The 23,881-nt window shown below is 40.0% G+C and overlaps 1 protein-coding gene across 2 annotated transcripts in view; it reads left to right on the top strand.

The window, feature by feature from the left end:
• FGD4 (FYVE, RhoGEF and PH domain containing 4) overlaps positions 1 to 23,881 on the top strand; it is a 220,422-nt gene that overhangs the window by 43,249 nt on the left and 153,292 nt on the right. Inside the window, exon 2 of one of the 2 annotated variants that reach the window (XM_059185676.1) lies at positions 8,403 to 8,498. The exons of the other annotated variant lie outside the window; for it this stretch is intronic. Coding sequence (XP_059041659.1) covers positions 8,403 to 8,498 — 96 coding nt within the window. The remainder of the gene's footprint in view (positions 1 to 8,402; positions 8,499 to 23,881) is intronic. 2 annotated transcript variants of the gene reach the window in all.

Below are 23,881 nucleotides of genomic sequence, written 5' to 3'. Positions count from 1 at the left end.
TTGGATGATGGTAATACTGTAGAGGAATAATACCCATTGCTTTTCCTAGAATTGCTACTTTTATTTAGGAGAATGTATTCTGCTCAGAGTTCAAAAGTTGGTTCAGGGGGCAAAGGAACTGGTGGGAAGATTTACTTATAACCTTATTTATGACTTGATATTGTTAATTTCAGTAATTTAGTTTTGGGTCTGTTTCAACCCAAACCTCAAAGTTCAGGTCACACTCTTTTGACCTTGAATGTACTTAATTCAGAAAGGATTCATCAAATACTGAACGAATTGATCAATGTGAAAGAAAATTAGAGTACCGTATATTCTGAAGAAGTCCAGTAGTTCTTTTTCCATAAAAGGATACAGTCCTTTAAAAACGGAAGTCTAGGGTGCCTGGGTGGCTCAGTTGGTTGGACGACTGCCTTCAGCTCAGGTTATGATCCTGGAGTCCCGGGATCGAGTCCCACATCAGGCTCCCAGCTCCATGGGGAGTCTGTTTCTCTCTCTGACCTTCTCCTCGCTCATGTGCTCTCACTGTCTCTCTCTCAAGTAAATAAATAAAATCTTAAGAAAAAAAATGTTTAAAAATAAATAAATAAATAAAAACAGAAGTCTAAAAAAAAATAAAATATAAATTATAAAAATGGAAATCTTAGCATAAAATCTGACATTTTCTGTTTGGAATGGTCTGAGGTTTCCACCTCCCCTTTTGTATTTCAGACACAAAGGTCTACAGTCACCTAATGCGCTGGGCCGCCTTTTGCATTTTTTTTTTTTTTAATGTTCGTTTAATGTTTATTGTCTCTGCATTTTCAGGGTTTGATACTTGGGACAGAATGGAAATGGGAGAGCTTGAGCTGGCATAACCTGTGTGATTTCTGTAATGAGCCGGCATGTACTTGAGGGAATTAAATCATTTGGAAATCTTTAGATTTTAAGAAGCAAAATAGAGTTTCTATCTCAACTTTTTTATGTATCCTGCGTTAGGTCACTAGAACATTACTTATAGGAAAATATAGTTTGTATCAAAAAAATTGAGTATTCTATTTCAACATTGTTTAGTTTCTTGTTTTTCTTTATTTTTTTTTAAAGATTTTATTTATTTATTTGACAGAGATCACAAGAAGGCAGAGAGGCAGGCAGAGATAGAGGAGGAAGCAGGCTCCCTGCGGTGCAGAGAGCCCGATGTGGGGCTCGATCCCAGGACTCTGGGATCATGACCTGAGCTGAAGGCAGAGGCTTTAACCCACTGAGCCACCCAGGCGCCCCTCTTGTTTTTCTTTTAACTAGAAATCAGAATTTTTTTTTTTAAGGATTTTATTTATTTGAGAGGGAGAGAGGGAAGGAAGGACAGAGGGAGGGTGAGAGGGAGAAGCAGGCTCCCTACTGAGCAGGGGGCCCCATGTGAGACTCAATCCCAGGACCCCAAGATCATGAACCGAGCCTAAGGCAGACACTTAACCAACTGAGCCATCCAGGTGCCCTAGAAATCAGAGTTATATGAAAGAAAATCACTGTGAAACATTTTGTATTTTTTTTAACATTTTAAAACTTTTATTTATTTATTAACATTTTATTTTTTTATTAAAGAGACAGAGAGTGAGAGAGTGCACAAGTGGGGTGAGGGGCAGAGGGAGAAACAGACTGCCTGCTGAGCAAAGAGCCCAATGCAGGGTGGGATCATGACCTGAGCTGCAGGCAGACGCTTAACTGACTGAGCCACCCCGGTGCCCCAAACATTTTGTATTTTAGCCCAAGTGTATCTAGGGTTATTTTTGTCCATTAACTTAATTCAGGATTATTACAGCTGAAATAATAATGCTTAAAAGATGTCCAGCTCCTCTTAAGATGGGGAATTGTAGTAACAAGGGTGAGATTTCAGTATCTAATTGCTAGGATCTTTTGTAAGAAAACATAAGTTATGCTTGGTTTATCAAATATGGAAAAAAATGTACGGTTAGAGCATTAGGTGTGCTTCAAGGATAGATTCAGGGGACCCAGCCCTCCAGGGTTGTGTTTTGTGGGTATGTATTTATGTGTGAGTATATGTACATGTGTGTGGGATGGGCTGTTTTCATTAAAACGATCAGCTTATTACACATTATTAAAAGCACAACATTGTTATTTGTGCCCAGAACATACAGCATATAGGCATAGAATGCAAATTTCAGTGGAAACCAAAGTTCTAGAGCTTAAAGGGACCTTAGAGAGTATCCAGGTCTTTAGTCATCCATCTCTGCTCCCAGGAGCTGGGGTGAAGACTTCTGCTTTTAAACTTAATTATCAAATGATTAATAATTAAATTCAGTAAGGACAGGATTGCTTTCCTTCCTGTTAGATAATGAATAGCATTTCCTCATTAAAATTTTTTTTAACTCAAAATTTCTTTTAACCTTTATCACTTCTTGCCATCTATCTGTTTGGGAGTATGAACTGAATTCACGGTGAAATTTGTTTAAGTACATATGAATGCAAATTAATGGGAAAAACACAAACAGCCTATTTTTTTGTGGCCTTGTTTGCTTGTGGCTGTGATTTTCTTTCTTTCATTCTTTTTCTAATTGGTATAATAGAGTTACATTTTCTGGTAATAAGAGTCCCCTATGTGTTATAACACTGAACTTGTTGGTAAATCAATATTTTATCCACAAGAACATGTTTTGCAAAGAGCATCATGAATTTCCAGTGCTCTATAGCCCAGACAATGACTATAGCCAGTGGTCTGGTCTGGTGTTTGTTCTTGCCAAGTAAGTCTAAGGCTCCGTTACAGTATTTTTCACATTATGCTGTAATCTTATTTATTTGATAATTGTGCTGGGAGTCTGGGCATTTGTAGGCAATGAATAACTGGGTCTTCCTTTTTTTCCTCAATGCCTGGTATATAATAGGTAGCCAATAAATGCTTGCTGAATGAGTGAAGGTATACAAGACCATATGTTAGAAACATCTAACAATGCGGTAGGGCTCCAGAATAAGGCGTGGTGGAGGATTGGTAAGAGATAAAGCTGGATGTAGATAATACCCTTATCCATATCTTAGGCTTTTAATGCAAGGCCAAAGGGTTTGGATTTACCCTGTAAGGAGTGGTAGGGCCATTGAGGATATCTGAGGAGGAGTGGGTAACATGATTAGTTTTATAATTTAAAAAGGTAACAGTTTTAAGCCGTGTAGAACAAAGACTGGAGGAGCTGTATCAAAAGTTGAAGGCCAAGTGCGGTGTAGGGTGTGTGTATACTTGGAGGTATCTAAGACATTTCAGGTGTTGGGAGAAAATTTTCAAACTTTTGGTTATTTAAAAAAAAATCCTTACCAGGAATTGTTATATATGTTGAAAAATCGTTATTACATTCTGTTGATGGTGACTTCCTTGTGTGAATGTTACATTGTCGCATCCCATGTGTTAGGTAAGGCTTCCTGAAAGGAGAATTGCAACTCTGTGACTCAAAGGGCATGGCAGGGCTTTTTAGTCTTTGCTTTTAGTATTTTGCTAAAAGTTACAGTTCGTATGTACTCGGTTCAGCAGATTTACACAATTTGTTGGCCAGCTTTAAACTCTTACAGAATGATACAAGAGTGCAGAAATACTGTTAAGGAAACCACAGTTTGAAGATAAGCCTAACAGTAAAATGCAAGTGAACAATAAGTAAATGGTAGAGCTTACACTTCCCTGTAGCCCTGAGTCACATTATGATTGCAAATACAAGGTTTAACCTGATAGGACAAGAAGGTGACCAAAAAACTAAAATCAGAATTATCACAAAGATTGCGGTACCTGGGTGGCTCAGTGGGCTGGGCCTCTGCCTTCACCTCCGGTGATAATCTCAGGGTCCTGGGATGGAGGCCCCGCATTGGACTCTCTCCTTGGCAGGGAGACTGCTCCCCGCCCCCCGCCACCCCCTGCCTGCCTCTGCCTACTGGTGATCTCTCTCTGTTAAATAAATAAATAAAATCTTAAAAAAAAAAAAAAAGAAAGAAAAGAAAAGAAAAGAAAAAGAGAAAGTTGACATCTGGGTGTTCATCCAGTGTGAAGTATGTGCTTGGCTTAAGCTTTATTGTGCTTTGAAATATTAAGTAATACTATGAATCCAGTATTTAAAACTACTTTTCATTTTATCTTTATATCCTCTTACTAAAAGTTCTATTTTTGTGTATTCTGTAATATATTAGTGTAGTCATACATATATAACTTATAAATGCTCATGTTCTGGGGTGCAGAAGCAGAAGTTTTAATGGGTTGTATGAAAAAAAACTCAAGAAGATTGGTTTAGAGAAAGATGCTGAAAAACTAAGGCAAAGAAGAGTCGGTGATCAGAGGATCTACTTAGATTCTTCCTAGGCACTGTAGACCTTATTGTGTCCTTTGTATATTTTCTGTGATAAGTTAACATTACTCCCCTGAAAATAGATACTGTCATTCTATAGACAGCAAAACTGAGATTCAGAGAAATGGAATACCTTGCCCAAGATCACAGTTACAATATGTATTACAGATTGAGTAGTTCAGCCCAGGTCTCTTAAAAATTCATGGGCTTTCTACATATTGTTTCTATTGAATAACTAGGGATTTTAAAACGCTATTAACTGAGAAAAAGAATATAAGTATTCCATTTTTTCCCAGTAGATTACTAGTGAATTTTTAATGGAGTTGTGTTTATAGAAACCCTACTTGAAACATCTAATCCATATACGATGTGTGTTATTCCTGTGTCTGAGGGTCCAACATTTATTCATCATGATCGAAGTCAATATGGATTTATCTAAGTTTTTGTATGATAATAGAATACCCAGTTAGAAAAAAAAAAATTTTCCCTTTGGAATGTCTGTCCTAATTTGAATCCGGAACATATGGGAGGGGGGAACATAAGCACTATTCAAGCAACTAAAACTGATGTAAGTACAAAATTTACTGTTGTATTTAATTAAGCCCTTGTCAGATGAAGGCTTTCATGGCTCCTTATGTATCTCCAGGCTTGTAATAAAAGTTCTCAAATGATTTCTTCAGTCTTAGAAGCTAACAAGGTGAAGAAAAATGCCTCAGAGCTCAAGAGGCTTTTACTTATTGAGTTCAGTAATAATATTTCCCTTGATTCATCTATTTCTCTGGTTCTTTTTGATCTCCTTTTGCCAGGTACTTAATTTATTTGCTGTGAATTTATATAACTAGCAAAAATGGAATTTGAGTCTGCATATTTTCACAGAACATTGAGAGGTGCTTCAAAGCAAACAGAAACCTTCCTGGGGGAATTTCAAGAATGTTTTAAATGGAAATATCTGCTTGTTCCCAGTTTATGCCCTCTGCCCTGTGACTATTATTTTGTCCTTTTAAAGGTTTTAACTTTGCCCTTTTTGTTATAGATTTGGTTTGGTTCCTGCATGATGTCAGGTGGTTAATAACAAGTAAACACTGCATATCTGTTGTAGGAAAGTTGTCCATCCACCATACGGCAGCCTTAAGTGCCTTCACAGCTTACTCCATGGTTTGCCTTTAATGATGATTGTCAGATACGATAATGCATTACTTCTTTTTCTGCCTATTTCTTTTCCATCTATGAGGAAATGACTATATGCTTGTATTTAAAATAAAACTTAATTTTCATCTAAATAGGTTTGCAAGTATTTTTAAAAATAGACAAATCCTGAAAGCAGTTTTCTAAGTGCAGAAATGTTTGGGACCCAACTTAGCTCCCTAAAGCTGCCGCCCCTCCCCGCCTGCCTCCAGTTAGAAAGTATAACTGGGGCCACAATAAAGGAGAGAATCCAACCAACACATGCCACGTACAGTGCATAGCTGTGTAGTGCTCACTAGGAATGTAGTATTTCCATTTTACATGGGAGGAAAGTAGGCTTCAGAAAATTTAAATGTGTTTTCAAGGTTATACCCTCAATAACTGACAAAGTGGGGATTGATTTCTGACTGTGGTCCCATTGCTTTACTTTTTCTCAAGAGAGATAACCTATATATATAAAAAAGTCTTAGCTTGCTGTCTGTTGCTTGGTAGGTTCTTAATAAATGTAGATTCTCCTTTCTCTTTCTCTGAACTTTTGTGACTTTCACTGAAACAAACAGAAAACCCACAAAGGGGATTGGCTGCTGTTTCCCCCCTTTGGGGGAAGGGACAACTTGATTAAAAGAAAAGAAACCTATGCTGATGCTGCTTTATCCCTTTTGGGCTTAGCATAAAGGGACCACTCAAAAGAGACCTTTTCTTATCTTTTTAACTCTTGTTACTGAAGTACAGTTGACATAAAATGTTATTGAAGGAGCAGGAGGCTGGCTGAGGACAAAGCAAAAGCTGGCGCCTTGCACCCCCCCTTCACCCGCTCCCTTCCATATGTGTAGCATTCCTCAGGCACCCCTGACTGCCATAAAACGATAAATAGTTAACTTGCAGAGATCACAGTCCTGCAAGGTAGGAGTCTCCCCTGGTTTGCAAATGTCCTTGAGATTTACAACAAAGAAGTTACCTTATCAATAGCCCTAATGTCACCCTCCCCTCCATGAAAAACCAAAGAAGGAGGTGGAGGTAGAAGGAAAAGTAAATACTTCTAAACCTAAATCTCATTAACAGGGATGCTTGATAGCAGGAATGTAACATTCCACCAGGAGACTCCCAATTGTGTTCAAACTATCAATCAATCAGCTCAGCCCCACCCGAAACTTGTTTGTATCTGTCTATAAAAATCCCAGCTCCAGACCTCTCAGAGTGGCGCAGAGGTCCAGGTTTGAACCTGCAATAAACGACCCTTGCTGATTGGCTTTGACTCATGTCTCTGGTGGTCTTTTAAGGTGGGGGTAATATTCAATTGGCATTTCATTATATTATTTTCTGGTATACAGCACAGTGATTTGACAACTCTGTATTACTCAGTGCTCACTGTAAGTATAGTTACCATCTGTCACATACAATGGTATTACAATATTATTAACTATATTTTCTCTGCTGTACTTTTCATCCCCATGACTTATTTTATAACTGGAAGTTGGTACCCCTTCATCCCCCTTCACCTACTTGCCCACCCCCGACAGAGTTTTTCTATTTTGAATATAAGTGGGAGCTAAACAAGAGGTGCAGGGAGCTAGAAGCCATTTGACCCCTTAATAATTAGGGTTATTATGGGAGACTATGGACTCTGAAAAACAATCTGAGGATTTTGAAGGGGTGGGGGTGGGAAGTTGGGTGAGCCTGGTGGTCGGTATTAAGGAGGGCACGTTTTGCATTGAGCACTGGGTGTGGTGCATAAACAATGAATTCTGGTACACTGAAAAGAAATTTTAAAAATTAAAAATTAAAAAAAAAATAGGGTTTTTAAGGAAGGGTTTGTTTGAAGATTTTTTTTTTTTAAATGAGTAAGCGTTTCAGGAGCTTACCTTTGCTTATAAGGCCAGACAGCTCCTGTTGCAAAGAAAGAAGTAAGAGGGCGTTCTGACAAGTTTAGGTTCTCAAACGTAGGTATATTAAATACTGGTGAGTCTCATCAGGACCCTTGGGTGTTTGCGAAAGGTCCATGCAGTGCCATTCATATAGGCTAGCTTGAGAATGCCCCGTCGGGACCTCAGAGCTGTGTAGCACAGTGGCCTTGAATCTAACAGATGGATAATTTCTGAATAGAGATCATTTTCTATTTGCATGGGTGTTTAAGTCTCAGGGCTTCTGAGTGGCTCAGTGGGTTAAAGCCTCTGCCTTCGGCTTGAGTCATGATCCCAGGGTCCTGGGATCGAGCCTGGCGTCGGGCTCTCTGCTCAGGAGCGAGCCTGCTTCCCCCACCCTCTCTCTGCCTGCCTCTCTGCCTACTTGTGATCTCTCTCTCTCTCTGTCAAATAAATAAATAAAAATCTTAAAAAAAAATTATAAAATAAAAATCCCATTTCTGTGTTTTACCATTTAAATAAATGGTAACAAATACAGTGGCTTCTCAATTGATGGCTCATCTGAAAGTGAAGTTTGTCCTAATGAAGACAGGCTTTGTGAGATAGGTGGCATCTGAAGACTAGGGTCCAAGCAAGGGAGAGGCTCTGTCTCAGCAGGGACTGAGGAAACAAACAAACAAACTTGAACACAGGGCGCCTTCACTTGCTCTGGTCATGTGAATCCTTGCTGCCACTAGGTGGCAGGACAGGCAAGAATCCTGGGGCGACCTAGAAAGTTAGGAAGCCAGGTCAGCCCTACCTGCAGGGGGTGGGAGAGGGTGGTCTAGCCAGTCAGGATGCCACAGGGAAAAAATTTGTGCCCTAGGGTTTATGTCTTTGCTACTTTTTAAAATTCTGTCCTTAATTCTGAGGAAGTTTCTGGTGATGGGATTTATTACTTAGAATGTGTCCTTTAACGGTATGAATCATAAAATCTTTGCTGTCAAAACCTTGCAAAGTTCTGTGATCAGGGAGTTAAGACACAATTATACTTATTTTATAGACACGCAAATAGAGGTCCATGGAGAAGTCGGCTTTCCCAAGATCTTACAGCAAGTCGCTGGCTGTTCTTACTCATCGAGTTCCAGTTCTGTGCCAAGTAAGCTGTTGTTTTAAGTGCTATTTGTGGAAAAATCTAGAGATGAGAGGATGTTCTAAATTGTACCTTCTGGTTATCCCTAACCCTAAAGGGAGGCCCTGTCCTACCCAAACCAGGCACTGCTGGTCCACGGGTGGTAAAGACCAAACTTGTCAGGCCTGGGACTACAAGAAAATGATCTTCATTAGGTCATCACTTAAAATGCAGAACTGCGAAGTGTAGCTACCACACCATGATACTTACAGGATTGGGGGGATTAAAGGGGGAAATCTATATTTGCGCCTAGAATATAATCTAACACCATACCTAGAATTAGTAAAGTTTTTCTTCCCCTCTGTACCTGCCCTCTCCCTCATGATTTGCTCCGTATCTGCCTCTTGACTTGAAGATATTTGGACCTATTAATGATCGGTTGGACCAACGTGCTAAAGGAGGAGGGAGAACTTTCTTCTTAACAGTTCAGCCTTTTAAACTGTCTTTGTGATAGCAATGACCTTTTAAAAAATAATGTTACCATCAGTGACTTACTGTCAAATGGAGAGTAGTCAGTCACTGTGCTTTTGAATAGTGGTTTTCAAGCTTATGAACCACAACCCTGTATGACACCATGTTTGTGTGGAATAAAACTTATTTTTTCTGTGTGCACACATAACTCTGTTTTCTGTCAGGCCTGCTAATGGAAGGAGACTGCACTTTGAAAAATCTTATGCCTTAGTGAAAAAGATGGTAAGAAAACGAAACATTCTTTTTTGGCAGATTGGCAACATCCAGGGCCGAATTCAAAGTGAAAAAGTGTTGGAAGGTCGGGGAGAGACAGTAAAGTATCTCCCAAATCGAGTGGGCACTTTGAGACGGGAAAATACAGCCAGCTCCCTTGTAGAGTTTACACAGAGCTTTATTCAAGGTGCCTGACGGACACCGGGTATCTGGGCAGAGGGTGATCCTTGGCAGCCGCATAGCTGTTCTCACAAAGTCCAGCCCTTAGTCCACAGATTTTACAGGGTGAGGGGACACACAGAAGGGCACTGTAGTAGTATCAAAGGCTTCACATGCACCTCAAAGGGCTTGCATGCACTTACTTGACAGTTACCCTTTAATTAGATCTGGTGGCATCACCTGTGCCTCAAGAAAGAAAGACTATGTTATCTCTAAGACATTCATGAGAGGCCAAAATAAAGTCTTCCCCATCCTGGCCTTGGTGGGCATCTCTAAGGTATATATATTAATCTCCAAGGGACCCAGGACACGTAGCCCCAGGAGAGGTCATTGAGCAAATATGAACAAGATGGAGGCCCAAGATGGAGTCAGTATTGTCAGCACTCCTACAGAAGAGGAACTTAAAACATGCAAGTTTGGGCCATAGTCCTTGGAGCTTCAGATGGGGCGTTGTCTTTTTTATCAGCTTTCCCTACACGTACTCGTGCCAGAACTATGATTAAAGGCAGTGAGAATGGAAAGAAAATGCAACATAGGTACTGTGAATCACAGCTAACAGTCTTGCTTAAACTTTTACTCCCCCTGTATTTCTTCTGTGGGTAGGTTTTAAACTTATCTTGCAGTTCTTGGATCAGCGGACTTGTGTTAACTCACATCATCTAGCAAATCCATTTGAGACAGCTTGGAAATCCAGGTGTGAATGAAACAGACTGCTGCCACGGCTGCTGATGGCAGAGGGCAGCTGTGTTGACTGGTGCTGCCTTGTTCGTAATGTGCTGTGTGTGGGGGGCTCATTTGCTCCTCATCATCCTGTGAGAGAAAAGATGAAATTGTCTTTTTTGTTCACTGTGACCACCAGCACCAAAAGCAAACAAAGCACAGGGATGTACTACAAGGTTAGCCAGCTTCTCAAAGTCATGGAGCCTAGTGGAAGAGACGCTAGGAAAAGGCTTCAATCCAGGTCTGCCTTACTACTAAAAATCTGGATACCAAAACCTTCTGTGATATGAGTTTGGAAATGTCAATGTCGAGAGTATTTTTACTGTGGATTACATACAAATTAAAATACTAATTCTTGGGGGCGCCTGGGTGGCTCAGTGGGTTAAACCTCTGCCTTCGGCTCGGGTCATGATCTCAGGGTCCTGGGATCGAGCCCCGCATGGGGCTTTCTGCTCAGCAGGGAGCCTGCTTCCCCCTCTCTCTCTGCCTGGCTCTCTATCTATTTGTGATCTCTCTCTCTCTCTTTCTCTCTGTCAAATAAATAAATAAAATATTTTAAAAAAATAAAATACTAATTCTTTGGGAGACAAGTTAAAGAGCACAGCACATGAAATTGTCCCTCATCTGTCATTATTTCAAGGCAAATAACCCATTCTTACAAACTTTGTACTTTAGATATTTAAGATGCCTTCATTGGGAGGAACATTGATACCATTCCCACAGATGATTTTTTCCCTCTGTGCAGCAAACTTGGAAGCCTGTGCCTGTGTTTCATAGTTTGTCTTCACTGTTTTTGTCTGAAAAACCTGTGCAGTAAGGGGACTGGTGGTATCCTTGTTGGCAATATTGAGGTCTGAGAATTTAAATGAGAACTTGGGTCTTCTGACCACCTGCCCACTTTTTTTGCAGAAGCGTTAAGCCATGTGGGCAGAGTAACTGAATGTTTTGAGTAAAGGCCCAAGGTCTAAAATGGCAGAGGAAGAGCACCACAAAATGTACCTGCCACTTAAGTTTAAAATGTAGTCATGTCAAGACTGTTTGATCAATGTTCTATAAAGTGACCCCATGACAGAATAATTAAGTTTTGCACTTAATGGCTATTTCACATATCCAGTAAGCAACCAACTCAACAGGTAGAAATGTTATTTGAGTTGTGATTTTTCCTTTCTCTCCCAACTTTTTTTTTTTTTTTTTTTTTTTTTTTTTTAAGTAGGCTCCATGCCCTGTGTGGAACCCAACGTAGGGATATGAACTCATGACCCTGAGATCAAGACCTCAGCTGAGATCAAGAGTCAGACATTTAACCAACAGAGCCACCCAAGCACCCTCTCCCAGCTTTCTTTTAAAGTTTTTGCTAAGCACTTATTTGCATGTGACCCAATAAAGCATGTTATGTAAATAAACCACTGGATATATCAGTGGTTTTTAAATCTTTTTTTTTTCTTTTTTAGGATTTTATTTATTCATTTGACAGAGATCACAAGTAGGCAGAGAGGCAGGCAGAGAGAGGAAGAAGCAGGCTCCCTACTGAGCAGAGAGCCCGATGTGGGGCTCGAACCAGGACCCTGGGATCATGACCTGAGCTGAAGGTAGAGGCTTTGACCCACTGAGCCAACCAGGCGCCCCATATCAGTGGTTTTTAAATGTGTTCAGTCTCTTTCAGGTGAAATTCATGACTCTACAAAAGATTAAAAAGGACAAGTGTGAGTAGGTCATGTATATCATAACCACTGAAAAGCTGATTTCATTATAAAACAGTAGGAGAATCGATAAAGTTTATTAATATTTCCTATGTGTTAGGCAGTGTTCAAAGGTTTTATCCTTTTTATTTTGTGAAATTTCAAAACCCAAGGTCAATACTATTCTGGTTTTTACAGTTGAGGAAACCAAGTTTTTTGTTTTGGGTTTTGTTTTGTTTTGTTTTTTTAAAGACTTTATTTATTTGACAGAGACATAGTGAGAGAACACAAACATGGGGACTAGGAGAAGGAGGAGCAGACTTCCCACTGAGCAGGGAGCCTGATGAAGGGCTCTTCTCAGGACCCTGGGATCATGACCTGAGCCAAAGACAGACACTTAACGACTGAGCCACCCAGGCGCCTGGGAAACCAAGGTTAATAAACTAATTGCTTCATATACTTAATTGAGGGTCATACTGTGATAAGTGGTAAAACAAGTATAATCTGACTTCTGATCTTAGGCTTTTGATAAAAAGGCTTTTTGATATATAGCCTCCTGGTGTAAAAGAAATTTAAGTTAATAGAAAAATTGGTCCTAATTGTCGTTTTAATAATTTGTAGTCTGAACTTGTACAAGTCACTTCATCTCTTTTTACCTTTTTGTCCTCATCTCTAAATTGTGTATATTATCTATTCGGGGGGTGTCTGGGTGGCTCAGTGGGTTGGGTGTCTGCCTTCGGCTTGGGCCATGGTCCTGGAGTCCTGGGATCAAGCACTGCCTCAGACTCCCTGCGCAGTGGGGAGCCTGCTTCTCCCTCTGCCTGCCTCTTCTCCTGTTTGTGCTCTCTCTCTCTCTGACAAATAAATGGATAGAATCTTTAAAAAAAAAAAAAAAAAAAAGAAAGAAATCTTAAAAAATCTATTCTGCCCACATCTTCAGTGGGGATTAAAAACTAGAGTGGTATAGTGGCCCTCGAGCAGGATATATTGTGGAAATGAGAGGCAATGAGGAGGTAAAGATGATAGAAAGTGCTAGAAAGTGCTTAGAAAGCTTATCTGCAAGAAATATTCCAAAATGTTGGTGTGGTGACGCTTATTTTTCTCCTAACATGGAAATGGTCAGGGTAGGCTGCAGGTACCATATTAATGGGAAGATGAGGAGCTGTAAGGAGAATGGAGAAGCAGCAGTTTTGGTGATCAGAGGATGGATGTATAGGGATGCCCTCTGGGTGCTGCTGCTTAGTGGGGTCGCCACATTAGAGAGCAGCAAGAGTGGGTCATTTGCTTAACCAGGCAAATGTTGATGGAGGGGGCGAGAGCTGGGTGGAGAGGTTCCACAACTATGTAGATAGATATTTGGAAATTCTGAGGTATTTTGAGGCAAGCATGAATAATTCAGCCATTTGTAATGGAGAAAAAAATGTGTGTGATGCTCCAAAACAAAAATCAGTGTACTTTCTGCTACTGTCTGTTGTCTCTACCTGCCATTTTCCTTTCATTACCACCATGGCCTCAGCAGGTCATTGATGAGGCCAATTTATCTAGTTATGTGATTTTTTTAATATTATGTTTGTCTTTTGAAGCTTTGAGCAAAGTATAAACTCTCTTCAGGACTCTTTCTCTTCTTAAGAAGCTAATAAGTAAGGGATAATAAGGTATGCCTAGCTATATCCTATTCCACGCGTATTCATGTGTTCCTGAACAGCATGATTTGCTGGCAACACCATGATTGGAAGAAGGGTTAGGCATGTTGTGGTCAGGAGAGGCTGTTTCCCCTCACTGAATTACTCTTCCTCTGTAGTTATTAAACTGCTGGTAGCCAGGCTATGTCCCAGAGGGGATCCCTGTATTCAGGATTTTTCAGAGAAACAGTACCAGTAGGGTATGTGGGTATGCGTATGTGTACATGTGTGTTTTAAGGAATTGGTTCATGTGTTTATGGAGTCTGGCAAGTCCAAATCAGCAGGCTTAAGACCCAGGAGAGCCAACAGTGTAGATGACGTCCGAAGGCAGTCTGCTGGAGACTTCTCTCTTGGGAGGGCTGGGGTTTTTTTTGTTGTTGTTGTAATATTGGGGCTGTCAACTGACTGAACAAGGCCTACCACATTATGGAAGGCAATCTGTTTACTCAGAATTCACTGATTTAAATGTTAATCTTATCCAAAAACACTCTCCAAGTGGGCACATAGAATTAACATCATACCCCTCTGTGGGGTGTGCTATAGGCAAGGCCTTCATAGAACATAAGAGCCTTTAACATCTCATCCTCAGAACATCTCTTAAATGCCAGCTTTTTTTTTTTGTTCAGTGTATTAGGTAGAAATTCTATAACCTGTTTGAATCAAATTAACAGGCAAGAAGGTAATTTTAAAATTGTGTCATAGGGGCGCCTGGGTGGCTCAGTTGGTTAAGTGTCTGCTTTCAGCTCAGGTCATGATCCCAAAGTCCTAGGATTGAGCCACTCTTTGGGCTCCCTGCTCAACAGGGAGCCTGCTTCTCCCTTTCACTCTGCTGCTCCCTCTGCTTGTACGTGCGCTCTGTCTCTCTCTCTCTCTCTCTCTGAGATAAATAAATAAAATCTGTAAAAAATAAAACAAAAAAACTGTAATAGTTTACAAATGCAAGGAAATTAGGGATGTGGTGAGGGGAGAGGGTGGGAGGAGTTAAGTGTAAGACTGTGTATTGCCACCTGTCGTGATGAGTACAGTTTGGCAAGAGAACAATAAACCCTTGTTTTTGTGACTGGACAGCATGTTCCCATATACTGTGTATGTGTCGGGAGCTGCTTCTTAGAATCTTCTTAGATCTGCAGGAAAGTCCCGTCTTCATTCTGGGAAGGAGTGGCTTGGTGGGGGCCTTTGACACTCTGGTCTGCTACCTAACCATTGAATTCTTCCTGCTGGCCATGCTACTGACTCCCTGAGAGGACCCCCTTCGTGGTGCCGTGAGCCCATAGGTTGAAGAATTGCATAGATCAATACAACTTGTTTCCATAGTAGCTGTCTTCTGGGCTGTATTATCTCATAAACCGTGGGAGAATCAAATGATTTGGAAGCAGTGATTTTGTTGCTAATACCCTTACAGATAGAGCAACCACAATTTTAATTCTTCTGGTTAGTACAGAACTGTATTTTGCACCTAGTTGCTCAGGAAGAGTTTGGAAAGCTTTATTCTCTTTCTGTATTCATTCCCTTTTCTCTCTCCCTTCCGATGTTCCCTGCAGCTCACATTTGAGTGTCTGTGATACGAAGAATGCTGTATTATTTTTTTCCTTAGGAGAAATGAAGTAAATAGGAGTTTTAGATTCCCTTGAGAAATGTTTAAATGAGATTGATTTTAGTATCAGGGTGGAAATAAAGTGCTTAATACTCATTGTTATGTACCCTCTAATACCTTTCAGTTTTTATAACTGAAATCTTTCATTTTACTCTAGAGAGTAAGCCTTTCTTTCGTTTGACTTGCAGAAGTGGTGGTGGTTTTATTTTCCAGTGAACTCTTACAGCAAGATGTTCATTAATTAAAAATAGCTGCCCCATACAGGAAACAGCTCATTTAGCAGCTCCTCACACTGTTCTAAAAACAGACTTGAGCCGCTCTGAGTGCTAAAGAGAAGTGAACACTGAAGACCATGTGAGAAAACTCAGGTAAAAGCATGCTGTTTTTTAAGAAGGCTCTGTGTGCCTTTCTCTCCATGTCATTCTGATGATAAGAGTCATGTGCTCACTATTAGAAAACCAAATATTACAGCAATATGTTCTGTAGAAAGTGAAATTCTCACCCAGATTGTGGTGTCTTCTTAGTCTGGTGGCTTCTGGCAGATTTTTTCTGTGCATATACAAGCAGTATAGAAATATTTTAAAAATGGGATTATATATTCTTTCAACTTGGTTTTTCATTGATATGTATTGGAAATTTTCCACATCAAATTTTTCAAAATCTTCTGGTTTATTATTTAAGTTAGCATAGTATTTCACTGTATAGCTGTACTACAATTTGTTCAAACCAGCTCTCTGTTAATAGACTTCTGAGTTGATACTCTATTTTTTTTCCTCGAAGATCATTGTTTTTAGGGTTAGATGCACTTGCAATTGAACAAAGTTACCACATACAATATACTCCTAGTGTAATATATTGAGAGTTTACTACCTGCCTAGAACTTTTCTAAGCATTATCTTGCGAAAATTAGAGTAATTCTGTTATGAGGGATTTCTTGTCTGTATTCTTGAGATGCAGAAAACCTCTGAGATCCTTGCATGCCATCATGGCCATCCCTAAGATAAACTGAAAGACAGGAGTCACTGAGGCAGACAAGTGAGCACTCTTTAAACCCAGAGGAGCTAAGCAGGACAGCAGGTGTGTCAGCTTAAGAGAAAGCAGAGGTGAGAAAATCTTAATGGTGTTACTGATGTTAACAAAAAAAAAAAAAAAAATTCGCTGGTTGTCATAACAACTGGCTTCAGAAGCCCTGCCATCTTAACCCTTGTGACTGTGCCTGGAGGATTCCCTGGCTGTCACCACAGACTGCTTGGTATTTGTGTGTCCCCACTTCTCTTCCAAATTCCTATTGTGAATTTGTCTGATCAGCAGGGCCTTTCCTCGGATTTTCCTGTGCTCCTGGAGTGCCTTACTGAGCACCAAGAGATGTCCTCTAAAGCTGAGGTTCCCATCCCTGGCCAGTCCTCTCTGCTGGCTTATGTAGCTGCTCAGTGCTTGCTACTGGAAATGGAAACTTTCAAGTTTTTGTCACTCTTAGAGACTTGAACTCTAAAATAGACTCTGTGAAAAGTCTCCTGAGACCTAGAAGGTATATTTCATTTGCTTAAATGGTTGTTGAATTAACCCTAGGTATAATAGGTTAAATTCGTAGAGGAAAAAAAAGTGTACGCACATTATAGTTCTTCATAATTAAGTAGCCTAGTGTGACTAGAGAGAAGTAAAGCTTAAAATACTGCTAAAAGTGTTTGGGTTATTTATGGTTTATGTAATAAACCACTCCAAAATTTGATAGTCTAAAACGGTGACTTATCTCATGATTCAGTGAGTTGACCAGGAGGTTCTGTTCTGTTGGTGTCAGCTGGATGCTGGGATGGCTGTAGTCCTCTGAGACTTGCTTGGGAGCTGGGACTCAGTGGCTGTTTAGGTAGCCTTGTGGTGTCTGTCTTCCCAAATAGAAGTAGATGCTACCCAACCAGTTAAGTTGGCCCCGAATTGGCACTGCATCATTTCTGCCATATTCTAATGGTGTAGGCAGTGATAGACCCAGCCCCAGCCCAGCGTCCGTGTGGGAAGGAACTGTACAAGGACATGAATACCCACAGGTGTGGTTCATTGGAGGTGGTCACCAGAATGACAGTTTACCACTGTGTGCTCTCTGGCCCGCACACATACAGACAGACTATACTCACCCATACATAAGACTCCCACAAGCCTCACTCTGTTGCTACGTTAGCTTGGGTCCAGGAGCTCATCTAAATCAGGTCCAGGTACAGATGAAGCTCTTTGGGTACAGCTACTCTCAAACAACTACCTGTGAACTAAAAGCACAAGTTCTTTGCTCTCTTCTCCCCACCCAATATACAATGGCAAGACAGGGACAGGAAAATTGCAACAGATACTCTCCTTCAAAAAGGTATTAGAGGGGCTCCTGGGGGGCACAGTCCGTTAAGCATCTGCCTTCGGTTCAGGTCATGATCTCAAGGTTCTGGGATCGAGCCCCACTTCAGGCTCCCTGCTCAGCGGGAAGCCTGCTTCTCCCTCTCCCACTCCCCCTGCTTGTGTTCCCTCTCTTGCTGTGTATCTCTCTGTCAAGTAAATAAATAAAATCTTCAAAATGGTATTGGAGGTTTTGGAGAGGTCACAACACTGATACACTGCTGGTGGTAATATAAAATGGTACCATTACTTTAGAAACAGTCTGGCAGTTCCAGAAAAATTTTAAACATAGAGTGACCATGTGACCTGGCAATACCTTTCCTAAGTGTATACATAAGAGAAAGGAAAAAATATGCCCACCCAAAACTTATACCTGAATACAACATAGCAACATTATATAGTCAAAAGGTGGAAACAACTCAAATATCTATCAACTGATGAAACATAAAATCTAGTATATCCATACAGTGGAATGAAGTACTGACCTATACTGCACCATGGATAAACCTTGAAAATATGCTAGGTTCAAGAAGCTAGTCACAGAGAGTACTTACTGTATGATTCCATTTATATGAAATGTCCTACATAGGTAAATCTATAGAAACAAAGTAGACTAGCTTCTTCTTAGAGCTGGTGGGTTGGGTGTAGGGTGGGGTAATAACTAAGGGTACAGGTTTCTTTTTGAGGAGATGGAAATGTTTTAAAACTATCTGGTTGTATCTGTGGATATATACTAAAAAAAAAGAAAATCTGAGTTGCAAACTTTGGGTAAATTTTATGATATGTGACTTATATCTCAGTAAAGCTGTTTTTGTTTTGTTTTGTTTTGTTTTTAAACAAAACAGAAGAGGGAAATGAGAGACACCTAGCAGTCTCCAGTCCACAACAGTTCTAAAATCCAGCTAGGTAAATGTCAGTGGTTCCTTGTTTGGGACTAATTTTTTTGTTCTTGTTTTTGGGGGTTTGTTTTAGGGGGTTGGGGAGAGAGAGAGAAGGGAGGGAGGAACAGAGGGAGAAAGAGCATGCCAAGTGGGCTCCACACCCAGCACAGAGCCTGAGGAAGTGCTTGGTCTCAAAATCCTGAAATTATGACCTGATCTGAATCAAGAATTGGATGCCCAACTGACCGAGCCACCCAGGCACCCTGGGGCTAGTTTATAATCTAGGTGGTTCTCTGTGGCTCTTGTCTCTACTCTCTAGGCTCTTGGTTATGTCCTCTGAATCTTATTTTTCCATAAGAAATGACTTATGTTTGTAGCCTCTTCCTATCTGAATAAGGGCCCTGATAATTTTCATTTTGAACTATGTCTTCTTAGTCCAGATCGATGGTCTTTCCATTCATGTTTTTATTTAGAGTTTGAGTATTCCCATGGATTTCTTTGGGGTTCACAACATTAGATTAAAACTGTTCCCACTAATCTCTTTGAGACAGGGCTCTACCTCTAACTGCCTTTAAGTCAGGGCATTGTGTGAAAATACCATTAAAATTCTTACAAGCTCAGGGTGCCTGGGTGGCTCAGTTGGTTACGTGCCTGCCTCGGCTCAGTTCATTATCTGGGGGTCCTGGCATTGAGCCCAGTGCTGGGCTCCCTGCTCAGAGGGCAATCATTTTCTCCCCCTCTCTCTGCCCCTTTCTCTCTCCCCCATTTGTGCTTTCTCTCTCAAATAAATCAATAAAGTCTTAAAAAAAAATTCTTACAAGTTCTACTGTCTGGTAGAGATGGTTCTTAAGACACACTTACAATCCTCCAAAGCCTTTTGGTCTCACACTGATTCGCAAAGTATGGTCTCTGTATCAGCAGCGTTAGCATCACTTGGGAACAACAGGGGTCAGACAGCATTGCAGACCTACTGAATCAAACCGTGATTGGATGCTGCAGTCTGGGTTTTAACACACACACACACTGGCCCCCCACCCCACAGCTGAGTCTGGTGCACATGAAGTTTTAGAACCACTCGTCTTAGTCTGTGAGGACCAAACCACCTAAAATCTTTGAGGGCTCAAAAAATGTTTGGAGGCCACATTTTACGGGCACTATAGGATTTGATCTTTGCCTTGAGCCATGTCCTACTTTGAGACATGCTTACTTTGAGCTTGCTTTTTGCTAAGATGCTCAAATGAGGAATGGTTTTATTTTTGAACCCATCAAGTCCGGCTCCTTTTTATTTCCTCTAAATTCTACTTGAAAAGGAACCACACTGTTCCTTTTTTAGTTCATTTCACTACTCCCATATTTTAGCATAGGCGGCTAACATGAACCATTTGGTTCTTTCAGCATTCTTCCTGAAATTCTCCTTCGTCAGATCCATGAGTTCACTAGGCACCCTTTCTATTTCCATGTTACTGCATGCTTTGGGTTTGCTAATTATTCTGCCAACATGGATGTAGGTTCCTTTTCTTCAGCCACCAATAACATTTCTTCACTTTTTCAGATTTTTATTAACTGTCTCCTCAAGATTCTTTTCATTTCTGCCCACCACCAGGACCCAAGGCCAGTGTATATTTTAGGCTTTTTTTCCCAGGCTTTCTAGTTCTAAACTTTGTTTTGGTTATCTGTTGCTGCCTAATAAGTCATCCTTAAATTTTGTAGCTTAAAGCAACAACGATGTTTGGGCACCTGGGTGGCTCAGTCAGTTAAGCGTCTGCCTTTGGCTCAGGTCATGATCTCACGATCCTTGGATCAAACCCCAGGTTGGGCTCTCTGCTCGGCAGAGACCCTGCTTCTCTATCTGCCTGCTTATGCTTGCTCTCTGTCAAATAAATAAATAAATCTTTTAAAAAAAAAAATTGTTTTCTTGCTCATAGCTTTGGAATCTGGCCAGGGTTTGGTAAGGATGACTCATTTCTGGTCTATGTGTTGTCTGCTGGGACAGCATGTTTAGGGCTTTAAGGTAGCTCACTTGCAGGCCTGGCAGCTTGGTGCTGTCAGCTGTGATTTTAGCTGGAGTCGTCAGCTGGGCCTTCATTCTTTCCCGTGGAGGCTTTTCTCATGTGTGTAACTATTTGGACATTTTCATAACATGGCAGCTGGACTCCAGAAAGGAAATAGAAATGGCCAGGCTTCTTAAAGATTAAGCTCAGAACTGGTACAGTGTCATTTCTGCTGTTTTCTGTTGGATAGTCTTTCAAGGAGGGGGAAAAAATAGATCCCATCTCTTGGTGTGGGAATAGTGGCAAAGAATTTGTGGCCATCATTAACCCACTGTAATCTGTTAGAGATATTTTTGAGTTTTGTTTTTGGTGTTTTGGTGTTGGTTTTGTTTTTTGTAATACTGAAAAGGCACTTGGCGTAAGTTATAAGTTGGTGGCAAGTAATTGTTTATTAGTTGGAGAAAGGTTCAAGCTCTGAAAGGGGGTGAAAGAAACATTTACAGATAAAGAGCCTCTCAGTATATCTGTGGAAATTTTAAATGTTGTACTTCACTGGTACACAAAAGTCATTTTTATGGGTAGAATTAAACTTAAATTCTTCATTAACAGAATATAGTTTTTAGCACCTTTGTTGTGTCAAGATTTGGATGTGGCAGGGATATCTGAATATATTTGTGGTTTTAATTGGTCTGAAAACAGAAATGGTTGTTTTTAGTACAGATGGCCTTATATATTACCAAAAGTAGAGAAATACCCCTCTTCTACAGACTTTCCTTTTTATAATAGGGATTAAATCTTGTTCAGGAATTGGGAACAATAAAAAGCAGACTCTGGGTGCATTGTAGAAATGATTGTGGTAAAGGCAGAAATAAATAATGGGCTGAAAGAGTCCCAAGGTTTTCTACCATTTGGAACTTTTGTGTGCAGCTGTTTCGACTGGTGAGAGAGGACAAAACAGCCAGCAGAAGTGGCCTCTAATTTTGTTTATTCACCCGAATCACGTATTAGATTTGCTCATATAGCCTGGTAAATGGCTTCCTGAATTTGTCAAGCACTTGTGTTAGTAGATTTTTTCACTATTCAAATTGGAGCTCTACTTAAAAAATCAAGCAGTGCTTTATTCCAATAGTTTATTATAGATTTCGTTTAGATTCAAGAGTTTAAATACAACTTGTAGCTTTAAAATTAAAAGACTCTGACTGCTGTTAAATCTTTGACCTTTAGTTCCTATTTTTAGCTCAGAATCAAACATTTGAATGCTTTTGGTTTTGGTTATACGTTATCTTGATAGTACTGATAAGATGTTGTTAAACATAAAATAAGTTGAATATTTTTTCTTTAATTTGATCTTTTGTAAAAATGTTTAAGGCAGCACTTGTTTCCCTTAGTTTTAGTTTTTACTCTCCTATATCTAAGTAGTTGTCAAGCTGACTAATAACGTACTTCCTCTTTTTTTTTTTCCCCCTTTCTCCTTGGTTCTTCTGTTTGTTTTTTCTTCTTTATTCTCCTCATACCCTGCACAGTCTGGTGTAGTGACCTATCCAGGAGTGAGATTATGGATAGTGTGGATAAGATGACCATGATACCTGTATTTGATTCTGTGGAACAGCCCTTTCTACCTGTCAGTGTCCAACTTCCCTGGCATGATAATCATGACCAACGGTTTAGAAAATGATGCCCATGCTTTCGGTTTTCAGAAATTGTCTTCCTCTGTTTCTCCACCAATTAGAATTCCGTTTGCTTTGGGATATCCTAGGGACTCATCAGCCCATCAAGCAATTATTGTGTGTGAACTGATAAACATTCTAGGAGACACAGAGGTAAGCAGGGATGTCACTGTTAATCGATCCTTAGTCTCCAGTTCTCAGATTCTTCTTTATCCGTTAGATTTGAAAGCTGGGCATGGTATTTGGAAGACTTGGATCATACACTGGTCTGAATTACTGTGGTGCTCTCCTATTTCACAAATACACTTCACAATTATACTCATCATGAATAGGACCTTACTTATTTGTACAATCTACTGTGTTCTATTTTGAACTCCAGCTGTTAAGAATGTATTCTTGTGTATATTTTTAAGTTGTTCATTTCCCTTGGGTAGGTGCATAACTTCCTAATTACCTTACAGGTATTTTCACAGAATTCTCATTTCTGGGCTAAATAATTTTAATCTCTTCAAAATTTTCTTGTATCTCACTTTTCCCTGCAGCTTTTATGGATTGTCCAAATAGTTACATACACTTACTATTCAACAGAAGTTTTTCCACTTGACCTGCCCTCTGTAGATCTCTGAGCAGCAATGTTCACAAAGCATTATTTTCTATCACTTTTCAAAAATATAATTCATAAAATACTGTAGGACTTGGAATGGACCTTTGCAAATGTGTAATTTAGAGCTCCCATCTTGCAGTGTTACTGCACATGTAATACACAGCTTTGATACCTAGAAAAAATAACATCAAGAAAGGGAAGAAGTGCTACTTGTAATAGGAAGGTAGATATTCCATCCTTTAAATTTCCAGTGTGTCCTATGTACTGTTTTAATTGCAGAATTACCTATAATGCCCTTTTATTTCTTTGTAAATGATAGGAAGCCAGTCTTTCAGCAAAATCTGCTTATTTGCCCCAAGTGAACTTGTGTTTGTGTGATTCTTGGTTATTAACTTTAGTTAGCTCAGTTCACGCTGGATTCCAAAACCTGTGTAGACTACCCCCTTTGTATTTTGGTGTCATTTATAAGGTATTTCTAGGTCACTTCTAGGTTTGCTTTTAAAAGATATACCCATGAAAACTATAAAGTGCTGATGAAAGAAATAAAAATCTAAATGAATGGAGAGACATACTGTGTTCTGGGGATATAAGACTGTCAATACAATGAAGATGACAGTTCTCCCAAACTAACATATAGGTTTAACAACATTCCTGCTAAAATTCTAGCAAAACTTCTTATAGGTGTAGATAAGATTATTCTAAAATTTACATGGAAAGGCAAAGTAACCAAAACAGCTTAAAAAAAAAAAAAGTTTTGAAAAAGAAGCATAATGTGGGGAGAATCACTTTAATTTTAAGAAGTGATGTAGTGGGTGCCTGGGTGGCTCAGTGGGTTGAAGCCTCTGCCTTCAGCTTAGGTCATGATCCCAGGGTCCTGGGATCGAGCCCCTCATCTGGCTCTCTGCTCAGCAGGGAGCCTGCTTCCTCCTCTCTATCTGTCAAATAAATAAATAAAATCTTTAAAAAAAAAAAAAAAAAGAAGTGATGTAGTTACTGTAACCAAGACTAGGGTATTGCCAGAGGGATAAACATATAGGTCAGTGCAACAGAATTGAGAACCCAGAATTAGGCCCACACAAGTGGAGCCAAATGATTCTTGATAAAGGTGCAAATACAGTGAACCTTTCAACAATGGTATCAGAACAATTGAATATCTATGGACTCCCCCACCAAAATTAACTTCCACCTAAACCTTAGACTGAATACATGAATTAACTCCAAGTAGGTCATCAATCTAAATGTAAAACATAAAA

This window comes from Mustela lutreola, chromosome 8, assembly GCF_030435805.1.
Source record: "Mustela lutreola isolate mMusLut2 chromosome 8, mMusLut2.pri, whole genome shotgun sequence".
Classification (NCBI taxonomy): Eukaryota; Metazoa; Chordata; class Mammalia; order Carnivora; family Mustelidae; genus Mustela; species Mustela lutreola.
The sequence above is the reverse complement of the archived record's forward strand: the minus strand, read 5'-3'. Positions and strand labels throughout refer to the sequence as shown.